Source organism: Alligator mississippiensis, chromosome 2, assembly GCF_030867095.1.
Source record: "Alligator mississippiensis isolate rAllMis1 chromosome 2, rAllMis1, whole genome shotgun sequence".
NCBI classification, from domain to species: domain Eukaryota; kingdom Metazoa; phylum Chordata; order Crocodylia; family Alligatoridae; genus Alligator; species Alligator mississippiensis.
Genome location: NC_081825.1, coordinates 167,809,027 through 167,831,108, shown reverse-complemented (window position 1 = coordinate 167,831,108; position 22,082 = coordinate 167,809,027). Strand labels below are relative to the sequence as shown.

The 22,082-nt window shown below is 44.8% G+C and overlaps 1 protein-coding gene across 2 annotated transcripts in view; it reads left to right on the top strand.

The window, feature by feature from the left end:
* Positions 1–22,082, top strand: part of SLC4A4 (solute carrier family 4 member 4) — a 320,050-nt gene that overhangs the window by 241,928 nt on the left and 56,040 nt on the right. For both annotated transcript variants that reach the window (XM_019493526.2, XM_014607383.3), the window contains exons 13-14: positions 9,632–9,765; positions 17,668–17,939. In XM_019493526.2, coding sequence (XP_019349071.1) covers positions 9,632–9,765; positions 17,668–17,939 — 406 coding nt within the window. The remainder of the gene's footprint in view (positions 1–9,631; positions 9,766–17,667; positions 17,940–22,082) is intronic.

Genomic DNA, 22,082 nt, shown 5'->3' with positions numbered 1-22,082 from the left:
TGCCATGAGTTAGTCTCTAAGTTCATGCCAGTCATACCTCTTTGAATCAGTTAGTTTCCAAGGTGCCATCCTGTCCTACTTTTTGTGTCACTTCCCGAAGTGTTTCTGGTGTTAATAAGATTCCTCCAATGTATCTTTAGGGAGTATGGGCAAGCCTTAAAATACCTTCTCCAGGTTTTTGAAAGTGTATAGAAATCTCAGTTCCTGTATGGAATGCTGAGTTTGCCTGTAGATGGTGTCAGTCATGGCTTGATTTTCAGTGCACAAACTGAATGGAACAAGTCTGCCACGCTCTTTAACTTTGGATTAATTCTGTTTCTTTGTCTTCATTGGGAAAGGGAGAGAAATAGATCAGTGCTGTTTGTTGCTTTAAGTCATTATACTGGAGAATGTATTCCCAGTGTCTGACTCTTCCCCTGGTCTCTCTCAAGTTGCTTATTCCAGTGGCACACAATAGTGGAAAAGCTGAATCTCCCTTCCCCATCCAGTGAAGACACAGCCATGGCTTTGTTGATCAGACTGTTGTGTGCATGTACTGGTACAAAAACAACTTGAGCACTAAGTAAACACTTCGGGCTCTTACCTCCTGTAAAACTGGGTGTGTTCTCTGGGAGCATGGATAAAAGTACCTTGTAAGTGGTTTAAAAGAGGAGAGGGGCCTGCCACTGAGGAATGCATATCAACTCTGGTAACTATTATATCTGCACGATCCCACAGCAATATGAATTTAGATAAATCACTCTAACTTTGACCTGAATGAAGCAAGATTGAAATTGCAGTGGTTTGGCTATGCTTGCACCACTACAGAATCATACAGATGTAACAGTTATCACATAATAGCTTATATCTGTCTCCTTTTTGATATCAGTATAATAGTAAAAGTGATATAATCTGTCTGTACCCAGGTTGTCTATGGTTAGCTTTGAGTAACACCACAGTGGCCAGTGACCTACCTGAGAGTTATATTTGCTTCTCTGTGTTCATTTGGGAATAAGTTCACTCTTTGTATGGGCAGCAAGGAGGAAGAACCAAAAGAGAAAAGAGATATAGCAAGATTGGAACCACCAATAGCTTTGGCTGAGAGAAGCAAGAGAGGAGCATATGTGTCTTTGAATGTGATTTCTGTTTTGATTAAAAGTGGCCTCACCCTCAGTGCAATGCCTGAAATATCTATTATAGGAAAACAGCCTGAGATTGTCCTCCCTGCTGTCTCTATAACTGCTTTGGAGATGTTTCTTACAGTACTCTGAGCTGTTGGATCTCTGATTTGATTTTTCTTTTGTCAGTGTTTTCATTCACTTTCAGGGCAAAAATAAATGGGCAAACACTTTTTGCTTGGTAGGGCTGAAACTCTGGCTTATCAGAAGAGGCCATATTATACATGCTAGCCCAGGTTGATATTCCTGTGGTAGCTGCAGTTATGTAACTTTTCTTTCACCAATTTGGTGCTAACCACATTATTGAGGTTGTTCCTCTAATAAATGTAAAAGCCCAACTCTCTCTGAATACCATCCACTGATGGATTAGCAGGCTATAGATAGTGTGACTGTAATAAACATTTATCCCAGGGGTGATTGCAATGCCCCTGGTGGCTGCTCAGCCTGTGCTTTGCCCTCACTCATCAGGCTTCCTCCTCTTCATCTTGCCTGCCACACCTTGTTCTTAGCTCTTTAGAAAGCGAGGCTGCCCCAGGGATCCCTGATCTCATGTAGGCATTCAGATGTCTATTTCACCTTAAGTGCTTATAACATGGCTCTGACTGCCCTTTACACCATGCCCATACGTCGCAGGCATTATCAATCATATTATTCATTAGCCTTCTTGATCCATGGCCACAGTCCCTATGACTGGGCCTCCCTGCCTGGGCACTTTGCCTACCTGTAGCTTCTAGGTTTGGCTTCTCCACCTGGGCACTTCACCTCTTACAGCTACTCATGAGCACAGGATCTTAGTTTGCATTCTCCACCTGGGCACTTTGCCTATGCAGACTGCTCCTGGGCACTTCATACTGCCCAATCAGGCTCCTACCTCTTCCCCCTCCTGGGCTTTAGCCCCTTGGCCCTGGTCTCTGGGCTTCTTTACCCTATCTGTGCCCCTCTCCAGGTTGCCCTATTCATGGTCTTTGGCTTTGCTCCCGTGCCTCTGTACCTACTCCTGGGCCTGTTGGAGCCTCCTCCACCCCTAAGTCCCGTCCACAAACTTCCAGTGCTCTCAGGGCTAGACTACTCAACCAACTCAGGCCCTGAGTTTATATGCTGATAGCCTAGCCCCTTGTCAGTCAAGTGACTCCCATGATTGCCACCTGAGCCCTTACTGCAGCCTCATCTCTTAAAGTGACAGATGTGCATTAAGCATTGTGTCACAGTGACCATATGTCCAATTTGGCCAAGACAGTCCCAGATTTCATAAGCCGTGTTGGCATCCTGGCTGGTTGGTGAAAATTGAATCAAAAGTCCTGGAATAACAGAGATGTGGGGCAGTCTGCTGGAGCAGCATGGTGTGCCAGGCAGGTGGGTGGGTAGGCACCACTGCTGCTATGTTGGAGTGAGGCAGGCAGAGTGGAGTGGTGCCCAGCCCAGCCTGGCACCTGCCTCCAGCCGCTGCTCAGGAAGAGCCAGGCCAGGCACATGTGGGCGGGGTGGGGCCTGCTTCTCAGCAGTGCCTGCCCACCTGCTTGTTGGGTATACCATGCTGCTCTGCTTCTCTGCCAAACTGTGCCCCATGCCCCTGCTTGCCTGTCTCTGCCTCCAGCAGTACTGATGACTTGGGTGGGGGGAGGTGACAGTGTCCTGGATTTCTTTAAACATAATATGGAAATGCTCACTATAGAGAATCTGGTCTCCTGGTGAGCTTTCTTTCACCCTCAGCTTTCACTTGATAACTTGCATTATTTGAAAAGGGCTTTGTGTGCATTGGAGAAATAGTGGGATTCTGCAGGGTACAGCAAAGAGGGGTAAACCTGTTTACCCAGCTCTCTTGGTTGCTTTGGAAGTTTTATATGCTCCTGCCTCCCTTCCCCTTTTACTAGCAGAATGTTAGTTGAGCATTCTGTCTGTTCAGATCTTCTTTTAGCATCAGGTAATGTGATGGGCTTTTGAAATGCACTTATGTTTGGCCCAGCTCCACTCCTGTCTGAAGTCAATGGTAATTGACTCAAACTGGGATCAGAGTCCAGGCCAACATGGAAGACTTTTGAAAATACCAGAAAAATGTTAAGTTCCTGAAGTGGCCATTTTTAAGTTGGTATATAGAAGTCTTTTTTTTCTATAAGAAACCTATGAGCGTGGCAGTTTGCTGTCTTTTATTATCAGAACCAAATCTGGTAAGGGTTAGAAGCTGCTGCAGAAACAACCTTTTCAGAGCAGAGAGATTCTGTTTATCTCTGTTATATGAATAAAGAGAAAAAAGACACATTTGTCAAAAGTTAAGGTCATCTCTAGAGGTATATTTCTGTATTACAAGCATTAAAGCTTAGACTGGCCTTCATCTGGTATATATTGGCGTACACCGATCAGCTCCAAGGGAATGAGGCTGATTTATATCACTTGAAGGTCTGGCTCTAAAAAGTTATTTTCCAGTAATCTGTCACCTCTGAAAACAGTATTTTTCAGTTGCTGGATACTGTTACAAATTATGCTTTTTGTTTCTGATAGATGGTTATATAACTGTTTCTAGGATGGGTACTCAGAATCCTCTCCGCCAATAACTTTTTTTTATTATGGGGACCTGGCCAGGGGAGATAACTGATTTTCCCAACTGTTCTTTAAACCTTACATCAAGGTGTAATGTTTCTTTAAAATGCACTATCCTTAGCTGCAGACATTTTAAGGAATGTAGGGGAAAAGGGATTCCAGAGGCACTGGAATCCATCCAGGCTATTGGCTGTGAATGAGCTCGCTGTGAGTAATGCCAAGCGAGGGAGGAGGAAACAACTTATATAAATACCATTTATTTGTTGAGAGAAATGGCCTTTACTGACAATTGCCCTGAGTGTCCCTACAAATTCTTGTAGTCTTTGCTCTGAGTTTTCCATTGGAATTGCTCATAGCCTCAGTAACTTGCAGGAATGGGTGGTTCATGGGTTTAAAAAAATGCAGCTACTAATGATTTGCCACTGGTATTTAAAGATGGAAAAGACGAAGGGTATTTTCTGAAACAGTGGAGCTCAACCTTTCTGCCTGGTGGGCTGGATTGGCAGAGCCCAGTCTGCCCGTGGGCCGGGTTGAGCCAGTGTTCCTGATCAGTGCTCAGGTTAGGCACAGTGGGCACCATCTGAGTGTGTGTGTGTGTGTGTGTGTGTGTGGGGGGCGGGGAGGGAGGCAGGCTGGCCTCAATTTAGCCTGTCAGGGGAGAGGAGCTTGACTGGGTCCTATTGAGAGGGAAGGGAGCATGGCCAGGGCCCAGCCTGGCCCTGCAGAGAAGGAAAGGGATGTGGCCTGGCCTTGTGGGGGATGGGGATAGAGGAGGGACTATGACCAGGCCCCAACCTAGCCTGGTGGGGGAAGGGGACATGGTCTGGCTCCAATTTGGACCCATGGAGAGAGAAAGGAGCATGGCCCAGCCCTGATTCAGCAGGGGGCAGGGGAAAGTGTCCCAGTCCTGTAAAGAAGGGGATTACAGTTTGGGGTTTGGGAATGTGGCAGGGGAGAAGGTGGCCACCACTCCACCACCAAATTTTGTGACCCATGGGTAGCCCCATGATGGTTCCACAGGCCAGGGATTGAGTACCCTTGCTCTATGCTAGTGGTCCCTAACCGGTTCACGATCGACAGGTCGATTGTGGAGCCTCTTTTGGTTGATCCTGGCCTGGGAGGGCTGGACGTGTGCATGCATTCACACGCACGCTCCCTTCCCCTCCCTCCCTAGCCCAGCAGGTCAGTCTGTGCAGGGGAGGGAAGGGGTGGAGGCCAGATTGAGGCCCCCGCAGTGAGGAATGGATGGTGCAGCTCAGCCAGAAGCAGGGGATGGTGGGTGGGGCCCCAGCCCAGCCAGGTCATGGGAGGATTGGAGCCTGGGGGGAGTCATTGGGGGGGGGCGGGGTTCCTGCCACTGGGTGCACCCCGGAAGAGGCCCTTGGGGCATGTGCCCCCTTATCTCTTCACAGGGCAGAGGCAGCTGCTGCTGCACCTTGAGCCTTGCTGCAGCTGGCCACGTGCGGACACAGTTCAGTGCAGCAGCGGGACTCACGTGGGGTCAGGCCCTGGCCCGGCTGGGTCTTGGAGGATCTGGTCATCCAGGGGAGCATCAGGGGGCTCTTGCTGCTGGATGCAGCCCATCAGAGGCCCCAGAGGGCCCATGCCTCCTCCCCCCCTAAGCTGTGCTGAGGACAAAGGTGGGTAATGCTGCGGGCTGCCCACTGCACCCCAAGCACAGGTGGGACAGGGGGCCACCATCGGGCTGTGTCCAGCAGTGGGAGCCCCCCTCCCCTCTCCCCCAGACCACAGAGAGTCCCAGACCTGGCTGGGCTGGGGCCTGACGCCACATACATTTCTGCTGAACTGAGTAATCAAACCTGAGTTAAAAATTCCTGTTTTTCCTGTTAGTGGTACACAGCCATCATGATAATAGATCTGATCCTGTAGTCACATATACATAGGAATAAGGGTCAGTCTGTATGTTATCTAACTGCATAGTCAGGAACTCTTATTGGACTACATTCTGGGTTATAGTCAGGAAAGTGCCTTACTAGCAAATTTGTTAACTAAGATACAGAACTGACAAGCATGTAGGCACATGCTTAGGTCTACCCCTGTGTAGTAGGGGTTAACATTTTTTCAGTACCCAAGAAAGGGAGAGGAATCACAGTTTGACTGAAGTATCCTACCTTCAATTTTTAGCTTAAAATGTTGAGAAACTGAACAAATGTTGTCTGTGGTGTCATAAGATGACAAAATGTGACATCTCATGGTGCTGTGTTCACTGTTGCTCTTCAGATTGTAATAGAATGTAAGAAGAGAGGTGACAATTATATCTGTATTTAATGGTACCTGATAACAAGTTACAATTTCACCTGTAGTATCCACGTGCTCCTATAGCAATACAAGTCTAGTAAAGCCATTGCAACTTCAGTCTGTGCGGGCCGAGCATGAACCCGGGCCCTTTGTCACGCTGCACTCGGGCTGTGGCTGGCAGCCTGGGCACGCCGGGTCGGAGAGGGCAGGCGCCGAGCTAGAATTAGGCACAGACACTTAACGGTTGATTTTAAGATTGTTTACTTACACCGAGATGGTCGCGGTGCAGGCTGAAAACTTGCTTGAGTTGCGGTTACAAACAGAATACATGAACAATCACGTGGAGTTTGCTAGGCTCCACGCAGACAGAACACGAACAATCACGTGGAGTTTGCTAGGCTCCACGCAGACAGAACTCCGGATGTCCAGTACAAGCGCGCCTCAAAATAGAAAACTCGTCGATACGTCTTATAAAAAGTTACCGCTTGAAGACGGGAAGAGGTGGGCGGTGGATCAGGCCGCCAAACTCCTCTGAGTAACATGTCAAACATGTCTGTGTTGATTCAAGAGGGAAAGGCCTGTGTAGTATGAGTTGATTCCAAATGAAAGATACCATGTTTAAGATGCTGAGATTGAGAAGTTTTTTTTCCAGACATTCATGGTGATATTGCATCAGTGCACTGTGCTTCCTTGTGTTAGTGAGTCTCTCTTCATGATGGTGAATTGGTACCGGTTGAATACAAGCCAGTTTACCCATGGCTATGTATTTATAGGCTTTGAAATCTGTATTCACTGTCAAAAGAAGGGGTTGGTGGGGAAGAGAGGTTGGAAAATAAAGCAGTAAGCAAAGTATTTCTCCCTAGCAATGTTGAACCTTACTCTACAATTTAGGGACTGGGGAAGGTTTGTTTTAAGGCACCAAACTGGGACTTGTGAGATCTAGGTTCAGCTTTTGCCTCTGCCAGAGAATGTCCTTCTAATCTTGGGCATGTTATGGTCGTGTTAGTGATGTCGTAGCTATGATGGTCCAGGAATTGAGAGAGACAAGGGTTTTTTAGGATGATATATTTTATTAGACCGACTATACAGTTGGGATAGACTTAAATCTTGGGCATGTCACTTCTCTCTTTGCAGTTTGGATTGCCAACTGTGATGTGCAGGTGGTAGTAGATTCTCTCCTTTACCATTTACCTGTCTTGCCTGTAAACTCTTCAGGGCAGAGTTTCTTACCAAGCATTTCTACATTTAGGCCCAAAACATGGCAGAGGCCATCAGGTGCAGCGCCATATACAAATTGTATCAGCCAGAGAAACCTTGCTTGGAACTGCCTAGCTTGCATGGTTCTGCTTCTAGGAAAGACAAGGATAAATGAAAAACAGGTATGGAAGATGAGTAGAAAAACCTATAGGGAGGGCCTTGAGACCTATAGCTGGGGCCTTGAAAACTTTCCCAATACTGATGTGGTATAAACAAAACTTCAGGTAGCCTAGCAGTGGGAGAGCAGTAGCTGAGTGCTGGTGACCACTTCATCTGGAACTGTTTTTGATTGAAGCCCTGCAATGGAGAGAGAAGCATTTCAGCTGCTCTACACTAATGCTGGGTTCAAAACAATGGAAAATTTTCAGGAAAAAAATCTGTGGAGACATGGCCACAATGGCAAGTTCCTATCCCAGCTAAGATGGGGGCGTAGAGCTTTCTCCACAGCACCCTTTTATTGCTGTTGCTGGTTATGTGTAATGGGTAATTTTTAAAACTTGGCAGAATATTTAGAAGAGTTGATGACAATAAACTGCTCCATTTAAAACAGTTTGGGAACAATACCCATTACACCAAACCAGCTATACAAATTGGGGAGCATGGTATTTATAGGCATTTCAGCCCACTTTGCAAATGAAGAAATCATTGATACGAATATGTTGTGACTTTTTAAAAATAGGTCTGAGTACTTAGTGTCACAGTATCCTTCTATCTAAGAAAAGGTCTCTTTTCTTCTGTAATTTGACATGGTACTCAAGTAGTGATTTTCATGTGACTAGTAAATATTTTGTAAGCAAAAATTATGAATACCCCTACTTTGTTTCTGAAAGTCTTAGAATTATTTTAGAAAAGAATGTTTTAAAATCATATTTTAGTCCTTTCAAAAGTATAAAGAATATAGTTGTTTGTTAAAAGTTCAGCTTATGTATAAGTACTATTTAAAAAATATTTTGTGCAGGTATACCATATACTATTGACCTATTACTACTATCACTCTTAATTAGTATGTTCCAGTACCATTTCTGTTACACAAGTGTGTGCCCTGTTAGCAGTTCAGTTTATATTTTTATATTACTGTTTTAGCAGCATTTTATCTATGTTTTGCATTATAGAAATAAATATTATTTAGCTATAACTATGAAAATCCAAGAAAATATATAACATATATTTATCATTCCTTAAGCTATTTTGTTTCAAATATCAAAGGGAATTGTAGATACTTTTTAACATTGCATCTATACATATGGCAACTTGATTTATATGTATGGCATCTTAACATTTCAGAGCTATATAAGATAATCTAATTGATTTTGAGTCTCAGTTTAAACAGTTATGAAAAGAGGAATCATATGCCATATTTTATTGCATGCAACACACACCTGTATATAATACACACCTTGTATTTGAAAGACAGAATTAAGAAGAAAAGATTTTTCCAGAGTTATGGCTGCGTAGGGCAGGGACAGAGCCTAAACTTAAGCTGATTTACCCTCCGTTTCCTGGTTAACTAAAGCTCAAATCCTTGCTGCTGCTGAAGATGGGTGTCCATGGGTGGATTAGAATTTTAAAGGGAGCTAGAAGGCTAAAAAATAGGAGAGACCAGGGGTAGCTAACAGACAGCAGTATTACCCTGAGAAAAATTAGCTTGATTCATGTAACATCAAGACCATTAAAAAGGTGAGACCATCGTTAACAACACGGGAGTGAAGCACAATGATCCATTAAATCAACTAACTCCCTCAGCTGTCTGAATAGTAATTTAACAACTGCTGCACTGTGGAGCAGAAATCAAAGCAGAGTGCTTCTATCTTGAGTAGAAAATCGGCTTCTCTTCTTAATACATGCACCCAAATTGGGGTGGGGAGAGGCTAATTTGGGGTAAAAAGGTATATGTTCTATGCAAGAAAATAAGGTATATTTGGGAAGTCTCTACTCTCTCCTCCTAAAAACTGGCCTTTGTCAAGGGACCTCATCTCTGTAACCTCTGTAGAGTTTCATTGTTCCCAACACTTGTTTGATGGCTGGAATTATTTACAGTGCAAGGCACTAGCTTCCATACTGTAATAACAGTGAGGTTTGTTTTCAAGGGGGCTTGTTCTCATATCCTTTGGATGCTTTTTAAGTTTTTTCTAAATAATAAAAATAATGTAATGTTACAAAGTCTGAGAGTCTGTGGAATAGCCACAGTGGTTACCCAGTCATCATAAGTGATGAGAGATTTTTGGATATTTAATAACTGAATGCTACTATACTAGACTCTACTGTTTTGGAAGGGGGCAAGCACTCTACCTCTGGTCTCAGGCTCATTGCCACACCACATGCATGGAGTTGTTCCAATACCCCATCTTCTTCCATTAGCCCTTACAGAAAAGAGTGAGGTGGGTATACCATTGAAATTAACTTCTGTGCTGTGTCCACTGTAGGGTGTGCTGGAGAGCTTTCTGGGCACAGCAGTCAGCGGAGCCATCTTTTGCCTTCTTGCTGGTCAGCCACTCACAATTCTGAGCAGCACAGGACCTGTCCTTGTCTTTGAAAGACTTCTCTTTAATTTCAGCAAGTAAGTAGGTTGGAGGGAAGCAGGGGTGGAGGGTGGGAAAGGGCAGGATTTTCAATGCTAATTGTTAGTGTGGCTATGCAATACTAAAGAGTCTGTGGAAATGTATACTGTGATTCAGTGTTTTATTTGTCCAGGGATGAGATTGCTATAAAACTGGCTGAGATTTCCAGAACTTCGTGAATACCATGGATATGGATTGGAATTTTGGCTGTTGAAAATCTCAGCCAGTGTCAGATTTTAGGGGAAGCTTTGCCAACCTGTAGTAATCTAGACAAAACTGGAGTAAAGGGTATTATTGGTGGGAGTTGGCATAGAGGGTTCCTTTAATCATACTTAGGGCCCTATCAAATTCACGGTGGAAGTGGCGTGTGCTGCAGCTCCTTTAAAATGCAGGTTCCCCTGTGCGCTCCCCCCCTGCGGCTGATCGGTGTAGGGGCCCCACTTGCAGCTCATTCCTGACTGGCAGGGAAGCAAAAACCATGGTTTGAAACATGATACTGTTTTTGTCTCCCCTCTGGTCAGCAGCAAGCAGTAGGGCCACCGGGAAGGCAAAAACAGCGCCATGTTTAAAACTGTGGTTTTCACTTCCCCGCCAATCAGGAACAAGCTGCAAGTAGACCCCTCTACCAATCTGTGGCAGGGACCGTGTGGGGAAACGTGCAAGATTCAAAGAGCTGCAGCACGCACCCCTTCTGCTGTGAATTTGGTAGGGCCCTGATCATACTGCAGCACACAAGGAGGAGTAGATTCTCTCATACGAAATAAAGGCATAATCCCACTGTCAGTGGGTTTAGTGACTAATGTCCCGCCGACTTTAGTGGCAGGAAGATATTACCTTAAAGCCATTCTCATTTGGAATACTAGCTAATTACCAATAAAAGGACATGCAGAGATGTCTATAGTTATAGGTTTGTCATCAGCATGTTCAAGGGACTTAAAAGCTTAACCCCACTTCCACCTGGAAGTGCTTTTCTTTTAATATTTACACTGAAGTAACATCTAGTACAACAGAGCCCTGCTTGGTTGTGTTCTTTTTCAGTAAAGGAATACAAGTACTGGGACACCTTGGAGGTTACTGTTCTAAAATAAGATTTATTATTGATTTGCCCAGTTGTACTGCTGACATTTTTAGATGCAGTATAAAATCTTGTGCGTTGGAAGAAAGAACATGACATTAACACTTTTTAGTCTCACAACAGAGAGAGAACTTACAATATTATGTGTTTGGACTTCAAAGCACAAAAGGAAGAACTTTTGAATGTAAAGCATAATGGATTCTCTGTCAAAGCATTTGACTGTAATACGGAACAGTTGTTTAACTGCCTGCAGATATGTATAGAAAAGGCCTATTAAATTATTGACCCACACTTGGCTGTGGATTGCAGTAAGACAGAAGAGTGTCCTAATATGTTAGGTTGTATAACTGTATTTCTTTTTTCATCGTCTTGAATGTTATAGGAAAATTAATCTTTTGTGAGGGATCTGTAATCCGAGTTGATAATTCTAATTCCTTAAGTGATTTTCTTTGAGATGTTCTAATGTGACTATGTCTGGCTCTTCATTATACCACTTAGAAAATGTTAGACATATTTGTTCATGTTTTTGTGATGCAGAATATACATTTGTACACTCTCCATTTTTGCAGTTTTGTATCACTTACATTTTGAAGGGGTATAATTTAATTTGATTTCTTCCTTTACCTGACTGCATTTTGAATTGTTGTAGCTGTGTGCAAAAATGGTGAGGCACAGTTTTAAAGGAGACCTCAGAGCACCTGGCAACCTCAGTGTCTCGGGGTGTCTATATATGAGCGTGGAGGCTGCTCCAACATGCTGTAATTACTGTGTGTTGGAGCAGATTGAATTAATCGATTCTGCTGGAGCGTGGTAATTACTGTGCTCCAGCCAACCTCCTAATCTCATGTATCAGCATCCCTGTGCTTCAAAGTGGCAGTGGGAGTGCTTTAAAACTCATCAAATGAACATTAGATAAAGCACCCCCACCGTCATTTTGAAGCATGGGGACTCTGATGCACAAGATGCTCTGGGCACTTTAATCAAAGCCACTCTAATTAAAGTGCCTTCGCCCTCAGTCCCAGAGCATGTGTACAGAAAGCCTTGGTGTCATAGTTTGGGTAGCGTGTTATCATTTTGTTGTTAGCTTTGGAGCACATATGGTCACTCACTCTTTTCTGGCCTCTCTGCAGTAGAACCATATACATTTCAGCACACTGAGGAGTTCAGCATGGAGCAGAGTAGTGCCCATTAAGCCACCTCTTAAATGCTTTATTCTGTTCTGCACAAAACTTAATGCTGTATTAGACTAGAAAGTCATACTGAGGTAGGGATCTCATTTGTTTCCATAACAGAAACAATCTTGTATTCACTAAACTTCGTAATCAGCAGGGATCCTGGTTTTCCCTGATTAAAAAAATAACAAACTGTTTGATAAAAAAAAATCCCCAAATCCATGATTAAAATTAAAGGCCCCCCACAGGTCCTCCCCCAGCCCTGCTGGTGCCCCTCACTCCCTCCACAACCCTCCCAGCCCTGCTTGTGCCCCTCACTCCCCCACAACAGCCCCCCAGCCGTACTGGTGCCCCTCACTCACTCCACAGCCCCCCCCAGCCCTACTGGTGCCTCTCACTCCCCCAGAGCAGCCCCCCAGCTCTACTGCCCCTCATTCCTCCCCACAGTCCATCAGCCCTACTGGTGCCCCTCCCTCACCCCACAGCCCCCTGGCCCTGTTCATGCCTCTCACTCCCCTCCCCCCACTTCCCACAGTTCCCACAGCCTTGCTGGTGCCCCTCACCCACCACCCCCAGTCCCTGCACCCCCAGCCCTGCAGGAGAAGGCCCCCAGCTGCCAGGGCTAATGTACATGGGTCCATATCCCCCTGACCCTGCTCTCCCCTGTTGCCTACTGTGGGCTCGGGCGGGGTGGCTCCCCACCCCTGCGTGCACTCCCAGGGGGCAGAGGGGACCCGCACCCTCCAGATCTGTGCATGGGGCAGGCACAAGCTGCAGGCACTGTGCTGGGTGGCATCCGCTGGGCTGTGGAGGCCCCAGGGGAGGGAAGCAGTGAGGAATGAGTAATGGTAAGCAGCTTCTCTGTGCAGCCTCAGTGTTCCCTACCACCCTGCTTCCTTCCCTTGGGGCCTCTGCGGCCTGGCAGGTGCCACCTGGCATGGCAGGGAGCACTGGAGCCGAGTGGAGAAGCTGGTCGTCCCACATTGCTCTGGTGATGTGCCTCCTGGGTGCGGGGCTGTGCCCCTCAAAGCAGTGACAGGTACAGGAGGCACGTCACTAGGGTAGCGGGGGTGGAGCTCACATCAGCGAGGAGATCACTACACAGCCATGCTGTCCCCAGCTGCACCAGGTTGTGCCCACTGGTTTGTGGAGGCCCCAGGGAAGGGAAGCAGGGTGGGAGCCTGCACCTGCAGCCTTTGCTTGCCCTGCATACAGATCTGGGGGATGTAGGTCCTCCTGCCCCCTGGGAGTGCACGCAGCAGCAGGGAACTGTCCCTCCGCCTCCCCCAGATGAGCCACTTGCGGCCCCATCCTGCTCCCTGCTGAGGTCCTGCAGCTGCACATTGTGGGCTCCCGGCCCCAAGTCCCGCTCAGCTGGGCAGCAGCTCCAGCCCTGCCCAGCTCCCGTCCTCCCTCCCTGCAGGGACCTCTATCTCCCTCTCCCCCCCTTACCTGCTGCAGCTGCTCTGTAAGCTGCCTGGGGCCATGTGCATGTCTATGCACGTGGTGCCCCTTGTCTCACCACCTTCCTCCTGCTCCCTCCCAGCTCCCTGCAGGCTGGAACTCTGCCAGCCTGCAGGGAGCTCATTGCAAAATGGCAAAATCCTCAAGTTTTTCTTGTAAAATGAGAAATCTGTGTTTGCCTCTGGTAAAAGGTAAAATCTGCGGTTTATTCCATTTTTCCATGGGAAACGGAAAATCTGGATCCTTGCTAATCAGTTAAATTACTTCCCCAAGCCCATCTTATGAGGGAAAGAGTATTCACCTGAGGCCTGGGATCTTCTGCTCCCTGCTGTCTGAGTTATTCTGTGCCCCCATGCTGTACCAAAATACCAAATAGTTTTCTCTTTTTTTCCCAATAAAATAAACACTCTTTTGTGAAGTAGCCATGAGTAAAGTGCTTAAAAATGAAGTTGCCTGGTAGCTTAGTGCCCACTTGCTGCATAGCCTCCTTTTGAATGGGACAGAATCCTTTGGTCCACTGGGAATTTGTTGCTTCTGTCTTGCACTCAACCCAACCTCTGATAAGCAGAGACTGAGGAAATTAATTTTATGGCTCATCTCTTCCTCCTCTGGGAGGTAACAGGAGAGATGTGAGTGAGTTTAATAAAATGGAATAGGTGGAGGAAGAAACCTGGAAGCTTCCTAGCCTGGGAAGATATGTTACAGAGGAGAAGGAAGGCCAACCTTTTCTTAATATTCCATGATGTAAATCTGTTACAGAAGGACTGCACAAGGTGTAACAACATGTTTCTAGCCAGGACAATCTGATCCAAATTAGATTAGCAAAAGGAATCAAATATTCCTCTTATTTTTCCCCTGCAGCAGAGATGGTTTTCAAACCCACTGGCATTACAGCCTTTTTGAGTGCAGCAGTGAGTTTTATTTATAGCAAGGGACATTGCAACATGGCAAATGCAGTCAAGTACTGTGATTTTTTTTTTTTTTTTTTTTTTTTTTTAGTAATTCATTTGTGCAGTTCTTCATACTCTTGAGACCCTCCTCCATTTTGGGACCAAAATAAGGAAGAATTCCATTTGGCCATTTACAGAAAATTCATTGAATTAATAAAAGTGTGGGAAAAGATATCTTTGTCCAGTGGTTCTGAGTACTAGAGGATGTATGGTCCTGGAGTGCCATGTATAGTTGCACCAAAGGCATTACGGCAATGCAAGACCATTTGAAGGGCATTTCTAAGCCATTGCACTATATCCCTCAAATAGTGTTGCAAGCCATTTACTAGGGTCTATGTTAGGAGAGAATGTTCTCAGTGTTCGCATGCCAAGTCACAGTCACTTTCATGCTTGGTCTTCAGCATTCTTCGGACAGTGGTGTCAAGGAGATAAAACCAATGTTTAACACTAGAAGCTGCTTCCAGTGTGTGTAGAGCCTAAAAGGAACTTATTATTGATGACCAATGGCAATTTTCATAGAGTAGATAGGACCCTAGAGATTTGCTTCACTGCAACCTAGTAATTTCCTCCTCCCAAGTTCATGTCTGAGAGTGTTGTCTTATGATGCCCCCATGTTCTGGATTGTTAGGGTTGTGAACTATCTGTGCCGTTAGACCTGTATTCCCGAGCTCTTCTTTTTTTCAAGCCCTTCTCTGTGCATCTCTGCCAGAGACACATGCCAAGCTGCCATCTCTTGTCTTCCCCACTTCCTCTCCAGGCCACAGCTTTCAGTAGTTAATACCCTTTTGATTCATGGCTTGTTCCTGGAAAAGTTAGTCTGTTAGCCCTGTTAGAGCAGAGGGGTAGGCATTTCCCAGATATCATATTTACTTAAATAGAAGACAGCTCTGATTATAAGATAATCCCCAGTAATTAGACTATTTCTTATAATTTTCCAGGTATAGAATCTAATTATTGGAGGTTTGCCTTGAATTTGTCTATCTCCCACTGCTGCAACAGGGAAAATAAATCTGGGGTGGGGAGAGTCAGGTATCCCTTTCTTTCTGTGCCCCCCCCCAACTTTTTCCCCTGGCATCATCCCCTTCCCCCTCTCCTTCCTATTAGACCCTGCTATTCCTAAGCACATGGTAGTGAGGAACACATTTAAAAACAATAAGCATGAAATTAAAAATTGGTTTAGCAATTTGCATATACTATTATGAACTTAGTTTATCCAGAATTGATGCATGTTAGCTTATTTTGAAACTGTTACAAGTTTTAGCACAGGTACTCCATGAACACACATTCGAGCAGCACTTTGGCACCTACTTATATGTAGTATAAAAAGTGCATGATATACTCGCATGATCAGGGGGCACTCGCATGATCAGGGGCAGCAGGGCAGGTTCTATGAGGAGAGGCTATGAGACCTGAACCTGTTCAGCCTCCACAAGAGAAGGCTGAGAGGGGATCTAGTGGCCATCTATAAACTGGCCAAGGGAGACCAGCAGGCAATGAGAGAGTCCCTGTTCCCCCGAGCACTACTGGGAGTAACAAGGAATAACGGCCATAAGTTGACGGAGAGTAGATTCAGGCTAGATATCAGGAGGCACTACTTCACAGCCAGGGAGGCTAGGATCTGGAACCAACTTCCAAGGGAAGTGGTGCTCGCTCCTATCCTGGGGGTTTTTAAAAGGAGGCTAGATAGACACCTTGCTGGGGTCATTTGACCCCAGCATTCTTTCCTGCCCATGGCAGGGGGTCAGACTTGATGATCTGCTTAGGTCCCTTCCGACCCTACCAACTATGAAACTATGAAACTATATTGGTTCAAAGCCAAAGGCTTGTGATTTACCACATAGTTCATTGTGTTGTGCCCCACCAAAGTCAACAGCATTTCAAGCCATGATGCTTATCACTGCTTAGTGTGTGTGTGTATACTCCAGATACCACCCCCACAAAGGAGCCATGTGCTAAAGCCCCTACTCATGACTGGAACCGGGTGTTCTCATCATGGGTCCTGGGATGCTTCAAAAATGTATGTACAGATAAGGAGCATGGCAACCTGTTCTGGCTACATCTCATGAAGCTGGGGGTGGGGTGGGGGAACATAATCATATGTACCAGTCTGAGAGAAGGGCCAGCAGAAGGATTCTGGGTGAACTGTATGCAATGTTGTGGCTCACCATGACTGGAAAAAGAGTCAGCAGTGAGTGGGAATGTGTTATGAGGCACTACCGTACATCTTATTCAGATGGGCTACACTAATTTTTGTGATTGGTTCCCATCAATATGTTTGCCCAGTGGCCCATGTGTTTTATAGTCATGCTCAGTGTTGACTTCATTTTTATCAACTTCCTAGTTGGCTTCCATTGCTGAGTATCTGTTGCTTTTAGCAGCAGCTTAATGCTGAACAATGTATTTAGTGAGATTTACTTGTATGCAGTTATAAGATGAGGAGGCTTTTTTCCCTGTGCCAATTAGGGGGGACCCTTGTCTCATGTTTGAGTAAATACGGTAATACCTCCCCCATAAGTACCTTATAGTACTTATCTTGTCTTCTGTCACTCTTCTGTCTGCTACATTTTTCCTTGCTAAAAAGCCCCATTTGATTAACTCTTTGCAGTAAGGCAGGGTAGCACTGAGCAGAAACTGACAAGCAGAAACTGAAGTGGTAAGTCCCCCTTCCCAAAATGCCAAGGCTTGAGTTCATGCTTTTTTTCACCCTTTGATAAATATTGTTGAGTTCTAAAGTGATACATATACTTGTATTCTCTTTGCTGCTGCTTGAGAAACTCTCAGAATCCTCAGCTTCAGATTTGGAGGAAAAGTTCAACTTCAAGTGTTTTTCTTCTTGCTGTTTGTAAACTTTGGTCATGTGTTCCCCAACTGGTGCAAATTGAAATAACACCAGTGATTTCAGCAAAGCTGTCCTGGTGTGACCCAGCTGGAGATTTGTCCCTTTACATCCCTGTATTTATTTATTTCCTAACTGATCTTCTATTATTTGTTCAAAAAAAGCACTTCAGTTCATCTTTTAATCTAGCAAACTAATCATTCCTAGGCCATTAAACTGTCATTATTGCAGGTGTGTTAAAACCTTGCAAGAATTCTTGGCTTTGTTATACTCTGAGAATAACAGGCATTAAAATCCATGCATTTCCTAGTTTCTCTATGGAATATTCTAACAGTTTGTAGAAATAGCCAGCTCTGGTATTTTTCTTTTCTCAATGCCACCTGTTTTTAAAATGCTTTTTGCAGAGACAATGACTTTGATTACTTGGAGTTTCGTCTCTGGATCGGCCTTTGGTCTGCCTTCCAATGTCTCATTCTGGTTGCAACTGATGCCAGCTTCCTGGTGAAATACTTCACTCGCTTCACAGAAGAAGGGTTTTCCTCCCTGATTAGCTTCATCTTCATTTATGATGCTTTCAAGAAGATGATCAAGTTAGCAGACTATTACCCAATCAATTCCCATTTTAAAGTGGACTATATCACCCAATATTCTTGTGCCTGCCTGCCACCAGACCCAGGTAAGAGGATACCTTTTTGGCTCCAGGATTTGCAACCCACCTATTTTCACTCTCAGTTATATTATTTCTCTGATAGGCAAGGGTTTCTTAGGGTGATATCTTTTAATGGACTAACTATGTAGTTGGGATAAAGTTAGACAAGATTTCAAATGTGAGATATTCTTCTTCAGATCTCTGATTATAGGAAGTTAGGCACAGCAACTTTAGCACCAGCACAGGTAAGGGGCTGCGACCTGAGAAAGAATATCATACATGTGAATGCTTATTTAACCTTGTCACAACTACATAGCTGCTCCAAAAGATGAAAGATATCCCCCTAACAAATCCTAGCCTATTGCATAATTTTTGGACCATCATGGCTACAATATCACTTGTACACTACTGTATTATTCCTGTGACAGAAGCAATGGGTACAAAATCCAAATACAAATTGAGGTGCACTGGCTTCCTTCCTTTGGGGGTGATGTAGCTTTAAACAGTGTGAACCTATTAAGAAACTGGGCATGTAAACAAAGTAAACAGAAAGCTACCTCACCATTTATGTATATGGGGTTAGTGCTTAGCCATCTGCTGCCAAAGCTTGCCTGGAACTAGGTTCATTTAAGTTATCCATTAAATTTTTTGATTTTTCACAAGCACTCATCATTGGCTTAGCTAAGCATCCATTAAAGCCAACAGGAATTGTGTTTGGTTTTCTCTCTCAGAGAAGAGTTAGGCCGACTCTGGGCTTTTTGAATATCCCACTTTCAATTGGCAACATTGAAATGAATGCTGATGCTCTCCATTTGTATTATGTGGACTTCAAGTTTCAGCATGAGTGGGAAAATTTGACAGTACAACTGGATTCTGGATAGAAGCTTCAGCATAGGGGGAAACTCTCATATTATCAATCATTTCATTTAAAAAAGAGATTTGTACCTGGCAATATGATGCTAATGCCAAACTTGGGGAAAAGTGTACTGTATCAGGGGTGGCCAACGTGTGTGCATAGCTGCAGAAAGCAAGCAGGAGATCGGGCAGGGAATGGGATTAGCGTGGCACTTGAGGAGAGCATGGGGCTTAGTTTCTGGTATACCCACCAAAAGGATTGGCCCCCACTGTATTAAATCATTCAGTCATTTTCATGAAATCCCATTCTTATAGTTTTCTTTTTGTGTGTGATGACATTTTAACCATGAATTTATTTTAGGGGGAAAGGTTAAATGAATGGTTTCACTTGTCTTCCAAGATCAGTATGTTGTTGCTCTCATCAGCCCTTGTGGGGATTCCATGCCATACTCCACTGGACACCAGGTTTTGTTTCATTCACAAATGGCTTTGAGTGTGTGAACTCCTCCCCTCCCTTGAGTGGTTTTGTCCATCCTGTACTTGCTACACAGTGTGGCCATCTTAAATCACTGGGAAAAGTAGACAGATGTTGGTGTAATTAGTTTCGCAGCAGGTTATCTTATTGTGTTCTGTACTGTTACGAGTACTAGACTGACGCAAATAATTAGACGTGAAACCATGATGTACTGTACTCTTCTGTTAAGGTTCCATGGAATGTGTGTGCTGCATTTTTACATGGTTTCATACCTCCCCCAGGTGCACTGTTTCTTAGCACTGGATTGCACCTACAGGGCTTAGCACTGTCCAACAGCATACTAGCGGGCCTTACTCTGCCTCCCAGAATACCTCTGCACAAAAGAATATGCAAACAGCTATATCTCTTTGAGGGATTCTGCATATGCGTCCTCAGGTGTCCTGGGCTGTTTCTGCTGGCTGTTAGGGAAGAGGGCAGAAACTTCTGAGTCAGGGCTCTTCCACCACCGAGCTTTGAGAAGTAAGGCACCTGACTGTTCTTAGCGCTGCTGAAAATCCCATCTTCTAACTTCAGTTGTGCTCTGGTAGTAAACTGAGATATTATTTTGAATTAATCCATTTGTTTATACAGTCTGCCTGTTCTTATAACAGCAAAACCCAGGCCTTTCATCCCAACAGGCTTTCCTAGCAAAACAATTTAGTTTCTGAGTAAATAATATTTAAACTGGCATATTCCTTGTTTTTCAGCCTCAGGTTGGTATGTAATGGTGACTTAACAACTGCACAGAGGGGGACTGTGACATTGTGAACCAGGAAACAGTGTTACAGGAAAGGGAAGATAAAATCTCATGATGAAAAGCCCTTAGGTGTGTCCCCACAAGTGGGAATGTGCATTAGCTCTGGGACAACTAGCAGCAGCACAGATTTGTGCTGCTGCTAGTTGTCCCCAGGCATGGTCCTGCATGTGCGCTCTGGCACGTGGCAAATTGTCCTGGGTGAGGTGGGGGGAGGGATCAGCATGTGGGCTGGCCTCAGCAGCCTTACCTGGGGTCCTGGGGGCCTCCTGGGGCTGCAACAGTGGCAATCTGAGTGTGCAGAGCCTGACTGGCAGCTCCTCATAGCATGGCTCTGCCCATCTAGGCTGTGGTTTCAGGCAGCGTGTGCTGCAGCCATGTGCACTGTGCTGCTTTTCTTTGGCAATTTTTTTTGATACTGGGATCTCCTGGTGTCAAAAAAAGCCACCGCACTGCTAATTTGCAGCATGATGAATGCATGCATGTGCAGTCCATGTGGTTAGTGGTGCCATGGATGGATTTGCAGCACTGCAAACCACACGTGCACACTTGTGGGGATGTGCTCGTACTGTCTAACATAATAGTAGTCTTTATTGAAAGGACAGCTTTGAGAGTATGAGGGGGGGAGATTCTTGGACTCCTTTCTATATTTGCTCATCAGTGCACATTTTTTTTCCTACTATATTCTTGCTATTGGATGCTGTGTGCTTCAAGGAAGGCAGTGCTCATCAAACTGGCAACCTTATTTAATTCCCTTCTCCATTTCTGAATTTATTTTCCTTCTCTGTTTTTGGTTTATCTTCTCAAATTATGTTAAAATCAATGACAAATACTGCTATAAGTTTCTCTGGCTCCACTCTAATATTCTTACATGTGATGAAGAGTCCCACTAGTCAGTAGGGCTGCACCTGGATTCTTCAGGAAGAGTTCAGGGTGTTGAAATCAGATCCTCAATAATGTGAAAAGGAGAGCCTTTTGAAAATGGAAGAATAGGCTTGAGATTTAAGATTGTCATCATATAATTAAAAAATTCTGACAAGACTTTTCAGGCATACAATATTCTGTACATATTTTATTACTAACCTTTCTAATCTAAAATCAGTATTATGCTTGGGCATTTTACAGATGGAGAAGTTGATTATGGAGAGAGATTCAAAGCCAGATTTTGCCACCTGGACGTTCATTGATCACTGTACTCTTTGAATTGTCCATTGGCTCCGGTGCGACTGCTCTTATGGTACATTTTAGTGTGGATTAGAGCAGCAGATCTGTCCACATGTGATTAGGCCATGGTTGCCTATAACTAGCCCATTATGAAAATCAGGAACAGAACCAAACAGTGCTAGTTGTTGTCCACTTCTTTAATGGTATTTTTCCATTCAGTGACCCTACTAAAACTGGCTACATCAGCTATCTGAACAGGCCAACATCAGCTTTCACTTTAAACATTTGACAAATTAATGCATTGGCAGGTTTTGAATCCTCTTGTTTAGTCATCCTGTGACCTAGAAAGATGGCACAGTCCCAGGTAAGTAGCCTGTTTTGTGGAATTCTTGGTGCAGTTTAGGCTTGCAGCAACGCTTTCCTTAAGAACATCTCCTTTCGGTAGTTGTTTTTTTATTGCAAGAATAAGTTGGGGTCATGAAAACCTCCCAACTTAGTATAAGCAATGCTAAGCAAAAGTGAAAGGCAGTGCAGTCATGGGTGAAGGGCTGCTGAAGCACGCAGAAAGAAAGGGTCAGGGTGCTTGATGTTTTTTAAACATGTAGAAATGTACCGCTACTTGTTTTGTTGTTTACTCTGTATCAGGTTGATTACATTCAGTCTGTTTCTAGGCTGCTTAGGTATGCAAGGCCTGATCTTCGTGCCCTGCACCTTGTGCAGCTGCTTGCAGGGGTAGATGCGAAGAAGGTGCAGTGGCATGGCCACACTCTCCTTTCTGACCACACAGCACAAGCAGCTATTTGGGATTGTCACGGTGCGGGTCTTGTGGGAAGGCCGTGAGCTCCCCAAGGCCCCCTTCCCGTGCCAAGTTGGCCCAAAGGGC